Here is a 10467-nt window from a genome sequence, read left to right on the forward strand (position 1 = left end):
ATAATATATCTTTTATTATATTATAATATATCATTAGGCGGTATCATTTGGCGGAAAAATCAGATTGAAACGACCCTAATGAGTAAGTTTACAACGAACAGCATTGCCAAGATACTATTCAAAGAAACAAATGTAATTAGTAAAATAACATAAATTACAATAATCTATTCATTTCAATTTGTCGCTAAAAGACAATCAGGATTTTGTTATCGAAATCTGTAATCTATTAAGTAACACTACAAAAACAGAAACGAACAAATTCATGTCATTTAATAATATTTTCAACAAACATGTTTCAAAAACTCGATATTTACTAGATGCTTGAAATTTGTAACATCGAAAAACGATCTCACTGATACTTATTTTTTATTCTGTTCTCTTTTTAGCTATCACTGGAGCATTCTACGCTGTCTTTTTCACCGTATTGGCCTTACTGTTTGCCATTTGCATGAAAGGACTGTTGGCTACGTTAAATAACGAACGACCGAGATGGATTCTGGAGGAAAGTTTGATAGGGACAAATCCAGGTAAACTCAGAGCTCGTATTTCATACTTCTAAATATTTTCTAGACATAAGCTAAACCAATGCATCCTTTCGATCACGACTATAATGAGACAATGCAAAAATTCAATATAAATTAGCTTGAAACAAGAAGAGTGCTATTGGACATGTGTTTTCTGCATAAAATTATTAACGGACAAACAAACAATGCAATGATCACAGCACTAATAAACTTCAATACTCCTGCCCGACCAGTAAGAGCTCCCCCACTTTTTAAACCTTCACCATACACATCCAGATTTAACAATAGTGGCCCAATAGCAACCAAATTGATTTTTTTAATCCGGACACTAAAATATTCAAGACTAGAATCTACCGGGAAATAGAACGCTCCAAATATTCCGATAAACTCGTTACATATGTATCTTTGTAGACCTGTCACCTATATAATGTAATCTCTTTGTAAATCAATGGACTTTGTCCCGTCGAAATAAATGTTATTATTATTATTATGAAAATATAAAAAATATTAGGTATACGGATAAGTGATCTACTACTTTTTTTTTCATAAACTGATAATTTAGTTTGAAGATTAGTTTTTCCTCCTGATCGCGTTGTTCCAGAACGAGATCAAATATCACATGATTTCCTAAAATATAAATATTAAATTTAACAAAATGAAGTAAATTACTGATTATATATAATTTGACTCGATCATCAACATCGCTGTAAGTGTCCAATGACTTATAGATAAAAAACAATAAATAAAAATGTTATTCGATTTAGTCTAAACAATCTTCATGACACTATTTTTATACACAGCAGCAATGTTTATATAATTTATCGTTAATATCCACATATCCAATATTAACATTCATTTTCTCTTTATTATGCTGGTCCTTCCATTGCATCATGCTTTAGAGAGAGTCATTAATTATATTATATCTGTTCAATAAATAATCGTAAGTATACACAAAAGAAATACAATTTCCGCATTTATGCTCATGTTTCACCATAGTAGAAAGCTATACGGAATAATTGACATTCCACCGCGATTACTGGAATGCGTACATTTTCGAAAAATTCATATTTGTTGAACTGATTCACAAACGTGGGTATCGTAATATATTCGGTAATCTTTATTAACGTTTCAATTTTACCGTGTTTCATAATAAAAAAATATTTTCAACTTGGGATTATATAAAAAGATACTAAAATTAATAGAACATTCTTGCAATAATATTTATTCTATTATAAATACTCTAGCTGTAGATATCTAAAGGATATGTCAGCAAGAACTTGAATTTTAAATAAATTAAAAAACATTAATTTAATTGTTTTTTTACATTTTGTTATTGATACCTTCAGAGTTATTAATGACATTAAACATGAAATAAAATGTCGATTTAATGGCCACCGTTGGTCTGGTGGCAGGTATATGTATATTCTTTTGACGAAATTTCGCAGTACGTTCTAGAGTAAGGGCCAGTGGATTTGTCTTGAAATTGTCTCAGGGTGGTTTGCATACACCTTACTTTTCAACAAAACCCCAGAGAAAATAATCCAAACAGGTTAAATCACAACTTCTTGGCGGCTAGTTTTGGTCTCCAAGACGAGAGATGACACGACCTGGAAACTTGGTTTGCAACAACGTTTGTAATGTTTGTAATGGGTTTTCACTATTAACAAACGTTCTTCCAAAGTGTAACGCGTCATTTTTGTGAATGTCAATATATTAACTAAAAAGCGGCCAAATATGACTGACTCACCATTTGACAGACGAAAATGGCGCGCGATTCGAAATTCAAGTTCTTGCTGAGACACCCTTTATAAAGATATCTACAGTGATCCCTCGATTAATGCGATACGAGCAACGGCGTTATTCCCACCATTGGGGAAGTCCCCCTGTGGAACCAATCAAAACAGAGTAAACAAAAACTAAGCAGAAGCTCGGTTTCGGGGAAAAAACAAATTTTTGAGGAACTGAAAACTTTTTCGCCTTTCCATGAATGCTGAAAAGTGGACCCGAGTACGTCGCACTCATCGGAATATTACTGTATCTAGTAGCTATTTCAACTGGAATTCAACGAATTACTTTTTATACTCAGATATTACTTTTTATACTTTTATACTTAGAATTACGATTTTTATGCTTAGCAATTCCTTATCAACATCGAGTGTTTTACGCTTCCTAAATCGATTGTAGATTCGTCTCCTGTTGTTTATCATTAGACTGGTGTGTTATCAATCACACGTATGAAATAAGGCAACAGTCCAACGAACTTTGAACCGTGACAGTGACCAAACGCAACCGTTTTCGAAGCAACTGCGAGATTCACGCTAAAGAATTGCTAAACGGAACAGGGTAAAAATACATTTATAGGGGCGATGTACAGGAATAGTATCATGTACGAAAGTTTATGGCGAACAGATCGCACTGTGAGCTCTGCTTTTCCCGGTATCTATGAAAATATATTCCTATTTCCCTTTTAAAAATAATCACAGAAACACCGTAAATTTTTAATATAAGAAATTTTGTTCATGTTAAAACTAATGGTTTCATACAGGAAGAAAAAATTTATTTTTATAACAATGAGACAAACTTGTCCTTTTGTTTACCAACAACGTAATTGTTTAGGTTAATAAATTGTATTGATTTTAACAAAAATGTATTACTTACACATCTAATTTGATGTGTTTTAGTGAATTTTTTTTCCAAAGAAAGGATAAATATTTTAAACTTTGTAATGATTTTCTTTATATGCTCAATAGGTTTAGGTTTTCGGCCAATTTCTAACAACACAGAAGAAAAGTCGTTAATTTGGTACAGCTCGTCGGATCCAGCGTCTGTGCAGAAATGGACTGGCTTGTTAGATGAATTCTTAGAAGGTAAATAAATAGAAATCATTATTTCCCGTTCAATTGATCACCTGTTCTCAAGATGAACAATTAGAATAAGTCTTAGCATACAAGTACGATTGAGTAAGATTTAATATACAAAGTAAGTCTAGCAACTGGACCCGACTATACCGTTGTTCCAAATGAGGTTAGAAAACCTCGTAAAGGAAAATAAACTTTCTTACATTACAGGCGATGCTCGAATTGGTGACCGTTTGCGGCAATGCAAAGTTGCAATCTTCGTATCGCTGCATCACGTGCATGTCTTATCGTTTCTGAACTTATTCCAGCACATGCTGAAATTATCCATTGTTTCATATTTTCTGGTGTACACTAAACGCCAAATAAGAGCATAACTGTTTCGCGCATCTGAAATGAGCATGAGAGGTCACTCGAACCCTTGGTTCCCCCACTTTCTCGCTTTCTGTGACAAGGACGATAGAATTTGTCATACACCGGGTGACATAATGAAGTATTTCTCAAGACATGAATACTTATGAATTGGTACGTTTATACTTCACAATCACTCGATGTATGATGCTACACGAGGCATACTGATGCTCAATTCTTAAAGAGGTTGGTAACTAAGGTAACCGAGAGGAATATGCGCAAACAAGACCGAAATTCGTCATTTCGAAGTTATGGTCTTATTTGATTTTTAGTGTAGTGGGTACTTCTTGATAAACAGCATTTTTCAAGGCTCCCCAGAGAACGAAATCTAATGGGGTTAAATCTGGAGAACGAGGTGGCCAAAAAACTAATCCTCCACGTCCTATCCATTTATTTGGGTAAAATTCGTTCAGTGCATCTCTTACTCTCCGAGCATAATGTGTTGAACAACCAGCGTGTTGTAACCTCATCATTTGGCGAACGTTTAGTGGTACATTTTCTAATAAAGTCCCCAATCTACTTCGTATAAAGTGTGCATATCGTTCGCCAGTAAGATTTGCATCGATACAATGCGGTCCGATTATTTGATCACATTGTCGTTGATGCTCAAGTTGTCGTAACCAGTGTGGATTATCGATACTCTCATAATGCATATTATGCAAATAGAGATTTCCATGCTTAATATGTAAATGTAACTTCATCGGTGAAGAGTATTGAAGAAAAGAATGTTCCATCGATTTGTATTTTGTGTAGAGCTCAGTGATAAAATGCGACACGATTCATAAAATCCGTACCATGTAACTCTTGATGAAGGGTAATATGGTATGGATGAAATTTATGCCGTGCAAGTATTAGTAGCACGCTCCTTCTACCGATAGCCGACTCACGTTCAAACTATCGGGAACTAATTTGCGGGATATGAGCTACAACTGCAAGAACACCAACTTCATTTCTTTCATCAGTTGCTCTTTTACGACGACTGTTCTTACGAGGACCTAAATTTCCGGTTTCTTTCAATTGTTTGCACAATCTTTGAAATGTTCGGTGCGAAGGATGTATACGGTTTGGATATCGTTCAGGATACAAGGATTGAGTTCTTATCGAATTTTGTCGCATTTCTCCATAAATGAGGATCATATCCACTTGCTCTTCAAAAGAAAACTTCATTTTAATGAACACGCAGCTACTTTACTTAGCAATCGACCGAGACTGACTACCGATTCATGTTAATGTTACGAACTGATGAGATGTTTACTTTTCTAGCTATACACGATGTATTGCCACAACATAAACAATGTTACAAGACCATTCGTTTATGTGAAAGTGAGGGTTTATGAAATAATACAGCATGTACTAGAATAAGTTCAGAAACGACGTCACGCACGTGTTGCAGCGATACGAAGATTGCAACTTTGCATTGACGCAAACGGTCACCACTTCGAGCATCTCCTGTAATGTAAGAAAATTTATTTTACTACCACATTTGACCTTGCATGACCTTCAATTATAGCTCATTGAAGTCGTCTTAACACCGGTTATCACATCGCGATAAAGAAAAACATAGCATTCCATTAAAAAAAATAGTGATGACCCTGAAATCTCCTCTATGCCTTCACCCATGCAGAAAATGTTTGTGTCACAATATGCCCCCTCTGTACCGTGTAAGTTTTGTACATAACATTTTTTCATATTATTACAAATAACGGAAATATTCAAAGTGGACATAGTTATTGCCCCACCCTGTATACTCCAATCGATAGTAACATCATTTATCGAGGGCTCTCTGTAGTAATATTATATGTTTGTTATCAACGCACACTGCAAGGCTATAAAACAATTTAAAAATAATAATAATATAAAATACGATAAATTCAATGAAATATTCTGAATGTTTTATTATTAATTGCAATATTGTATAATATCATTTTAATCTTGATATTGTTGATTGTTGGCAGAGTACATGAACTCGTCACTTTTACCAAATGGTGGTAGAAACCAGCAGATTTGTAGTTTTGACACGCTAGTGAAGCCTGGACATGTTTGCGCAGTCGACGTGAACAATTGGGGACCATGTTCGCCAAGTCAACAATACGGCTTCAACAATTCAGCCCCTTGTGTTTTCATTAAATTAAACAGGGTATATTTTAGATTCTTATAATTAACTTCCTCTATAACTAACTCTCATGAATTTTCATAACTAACACAATAACCTGAATCTAAAACAAAAAACAATCCAGCTGGTAACAATGCTGTTTGTGCAAAGTATTTATTGTTAAAAAGAAATACGCTGAAATATACCAACTTCGTTTTGTTATTTATATAAACTTGTTATTTTGTATACAGCGTGAGTCTCGTAACATGTCGACTTCAAATCACTCGCAAATTATTTGTTGTACAGAAAAATGTTTCAAACAAAAGTCGCATGGTTTCCAAGAGAGTATACTTGTAGTACCGTAATCAATTTGTTGTTACTTTGCTTTTCTATCGAAATATAAAGGTCACCCTCAGTGATTTTAATCCGGGTCCTCCAACATTTTTATTACACCCTGTATACTATATATTATATACTCAAATCTATAGTAATATCTAGACTGTGGATTGTTATGCAAAATAAAATTTTATAAAACAATTCTTGAAGACAAGAACAAAAGTACGTATTTCTATCTCCTCTTAAGTATATTATTGAGTTAAGAATAAAATAGAAATGTCGTTGCATTCGACGAAAGTTTTGTCTTTTACTGTATTTCACAGATCTCTATGTAGAGTCTATAAATGCATAAAATCCGCAGTCTAATAATATCATTTTTATGAAACTCATTGATACTGTTTCTAATGGGTATACTTATTTGTGTAATTACACCAGATAAAAGTATTCCTTTAACTGAAGTATGAATGAGTTAGTGTTATTTACTTTGCAGATATACGGTTGGGAACCGGACTGTTATAATGACACTGCCAATTTGCCGAGCGAAATGCCAGCGAGCCTCGTGGAACACATCAAATCCGTCAACAGTTCATGGGTTAGTTAGTCGGTCAGTTAATTGCGTTAATCGGTATATTAAATCACCAAAAAACAACTTAAAAGTTGTGCTCTCTTATCACAGCTACTTGTCATCTATAAGTGCAACTTCTGCTGATTGATAAAACTCGTTAAGAAAGTTTCAGGAAATGCAGGACTGTAAAGTTATCATTTTACAAATAATAAATCAGTGCATAATTATTCTAAAAACTTGCAAGAAACGAACTAAAAGCTGAATAATTCCAGCAATTTTAACTTATGTTCCCATATTTATTACAATTGTATCTTACATTTATTTGTTTTATTAGCTAATTAAACATACATATATTATTAATTTTGAAATGGTATACATACTATACCTATATATATTATAGAAAAATGTTTATGATAATTCATACAAAAACAATTTTATTTATATTCCTTCGTTATTCTTAATTAATTGGATATACGTTTCCTTTCATTGCAGCTGAATACCGTGTGGGTATTATGCACAGGTGAAAATCCTCATGACAAAGAGGTCATCGGGGAAATAAACTATTACCCGAAGAGTCAGGGATTTCCGAAATATTATTATCCATACAAAAACATTCCTGGTTACTTAAGCCCCGTAGTCGCTGTACATTTCCTGCGGCCAGCAAGTAAGTCGATTATGATTTTACAAATTAGAGCGCAGTTTTTTATAACATTTTTTGTTTCGACAATTTAACCCTTTCCAGATAGCACATGACGCCTTGAAGACGTCCATTTTACGGCTATTTTAGGTCTAAGGCGCTTTTAATCCGTCTTCAAGGCGTCATTAGGTGATATGTGCTATCTGGGTGCTATTTTGGGCTGTCCATAAAGATAGTTCCTTCTTGTATACGAATACTATTACAAAGATTACATATACAATTAATTTGATTAAATTCTGTTGGTTTAAAAGTTGCATAATCATTAGAAAACTTATGATTATTATTCTTACTATCCAAGTTTTACTTACAACAAACGATCTGCGGCCGCCCAGGTGCGGGGCCACCTTGTGCACCCCCGCCAGGAACGGCCCTGCATTTCTATATTTCAATTTGATACTTCAATGTCACCATTTGTCTATGAACAACCTAACGAGGATCTTTTCATTACGTTTCAGGGAACAGAATAATCAACGTCGAATGTCGGGCATGGGCCAAGAACATAAAATATGGCACTACTAAGGACTATCTAACAGGATTGATTCGTTTCCAGCTTATGATTGACGAATGACCATAACCGTTTTCCTAAAAGAAAATTCCAACGCAATGCAATCTATCGAATCGTGCGAATACCTGCCATGAAACACGTTCTAACACTGTAAAAACTATGGAAATCAATCAAGTTTCAAAAGTATGATAATCTTCATAGGAATGGAACTAAAGAAATTCGAATCCTGAACGCCAGTTGGCGCTTTCGGAGAAGTTAAGATACATACTAGTAGCTGCTAGTATTATGATGGTTATGATAGGCGTGTAAGTAGCTATCGGCAATTTCCGTCACTCGGCACATTGAATCCATACCTCAGCTTGGATTATGTTTATTGTATGTTCGTGACCATTGCTGTAAACTGTACTGATTAATAGACTGCGGATTTTATGCATTTATAGTCTATATAGGTCTTTAAAATATAGTAAAAAACAAACCTTTCATCAGATCCAATCAGTTTTCTAGTTTATTCTGAACCTGATATGACATATAAAAAAAGAAACATATTCCTACATTTGCTGTTCTCTGTATGAATTGCTTTAGAAAATACCATTTTACATAAAAATCCGCAGTCTACTGATTAATAATTGGTATTACTGATCATTAGCACTTGTACACATTACAGACACCAAACACGCAATACATATATTATTATACAGTGTATTTCGAAGTCAGACGATCAAACGTTGTCACTACATTTTATAAAGAGAAACATGAAGAAAAAAATTGTACACTGACACGTGCAAACTCAGCTTCCGCTAGGAGAAAAAGTGTTGTGGGGCCTTTTACCATTTGATAAATTTATTTTAAGCACTGAAATAAATGTTAAACTAAATGTTAATTTGGCATACGTTTCAATAGTTCCCGACATCAAATGGTAGAAGGCCCTTCCCCTACGTAATTTTTTCCACTAGTAATTTTTAACAAACAATTTCCGAACCTAAATTTATATAACATTTTTCTTTCTCATTTTTACTCGTAGAACGTACTGACAGGATTTGATCGCTTCACTTTAAAACAGCCTGTCTAACGTCATTAGTACAATAACTAGAATTTGTTTTCGTTCAGAAAAGAAGGAATACACCATTCTGTACTTATGACACACACACAAACATTTTGAACAATTTTAAAAGTATTATTATCATTCAGAAGTGTACGTAGGAGCGTTGAAAAAAATGAGGGACGCTTGGACCCTAATTTTTTCCAATGCTCCTACATGAACAAAGTATAAATGATGAATGAGAATCATTTATATGCTTCAAATAGAAGAGATGACCAGTGAGAATTCAGATTTACCGAGATCAAAACGTTAAGACTAACCGTACCGAGACTTTTATATACCTATTTGTACCGTATTTAAAACCAATCATTTGACCGGCGGTCGGTACGGTTAGTGTTAAATCGAATGAAACAGTAATCTAAATAAAATTTATACAAGTAAAGTACAGAAGATAAATAGTGTAAGAAATACATTTAAAAAAACATTACCTCATTGTCGTTATAATATTGCTTATTTATATCGTACTATGTATATAAACCAAGTATGTACTGCAACTAACAATAAGTAAGTTGCATTTTATGTACTCTGGATAAGTAAAAGAAAAAGATGATACTATTTTAACGTATCTAATTTGGTATCTCCGTTAGTTATAGTTTCAACGTATACGTGTCAATTGATAGATTAATTACCAAACCGTCGAATTGTTTTAAGAATTATCGTATCTCATAGCTTCAGAAAGAGTAAATTATTTTTTAATGTATATTATAAATACGGCCAGCATATCTTTAATCGGAGCATCGTCAATTTGTCAAATTGTAGTAGAAAGTGCAAAAAATAACAGGAAAATTATATTATAAAGTAGTCGCATAGATATTATGTTCATGTTTATATATAATTCATTCGTAAATTTAATAAGTGTTATTACAATCTTATTCTCGTAAGAACTGATTGTTGAAGTCAATATTTTTGGACAAAATTTGGTGCTTTTGTGAAATAGGTGGAATACATAGTTTACTTTTCGAGAATATGCATATGTATTGTAAACGGTAGATCTCAACAAAGGAAAACCATTACGGATAAAATCGTAATGAAAAAAAAGGATACCAAGGATCTCAGCGTTACAGCGTTAACACAGATGCCAGTAATTTTAAGAAATACATATACATCGGTGTAGGTACTTATTAAATGTATGTACTTATATCGTTTATGACGTTTCCCGTAGCAAATTGTGGTACTATATGTTGATAGTAATAACGATGTATTTTGTTGAATAAACAAAAAATATTTTTCGAAGTTAACAAACCCTAAATATAGTTGTATGTATCATTATAAAAAATGTCACGTCAATTATCGCACATTCAATGACGACAAACTTCCTTAATTCATGCATACACTCTACATTGCACATTTGCCTATTAAGGTGTGTCCCCACTATGCCGAACA

At 33.5% G+C, this 10467-nt stretch overlaps 1 protein-coding gene across 1 annotated transcript in view; it reads left to right on the top strand.

The window, feature by feature from the left end:
• LOC107190665 (sodium/potassium-transporting ATPase subunit beta-2-like) overlaps positions 1–8077 on the top strand; it is a 28324-nt gene extending 20247 nt beyond the window's left edge. Inside the window, exons 2-7 of the mRNA XM_015579512.1 lie at positions 387–527; positions 3275–3391; positions 5746–5927; positions 6709–6810; positions 7276–7447; positions 7936–8077. Of these exons, the coding sequence (XP_015434998.1) occupies positions 387–527; positions 3275–3391; positions 5746–5927; positions 6709–6810; positions 7276–7447; positions 7936–8048 (827 nt within the window). The 3' untranslated portion in view covers positions 8049–8077. The remainder of the gene's footprint in view (positions 1–386; positions 528–3274; positions 3392–5745; positions 5928–6708; positions 6811–7275; positions 7448–7935) is intronic.
• Positions 8078–10467: the final 2390 nt, after the last annotated feature.

The sequence above is a fragment of the Dufourea novaeangliae genome, unplaced genomic scaffold (assembly GCF_001272555.1).
Source record: "Dufourea novaeangliae isolate 0120121106 unplaced genomic scaffold, ASM127255v1 scaffold11, whole genome shotgun sequence".
NCBI classification, from domain to species: Eukaryota; Metazoa; Arthropoda; class Insecta; order Hymenoptera; family Halictidae; genus Dufourea; species Dufourea novaeangliae.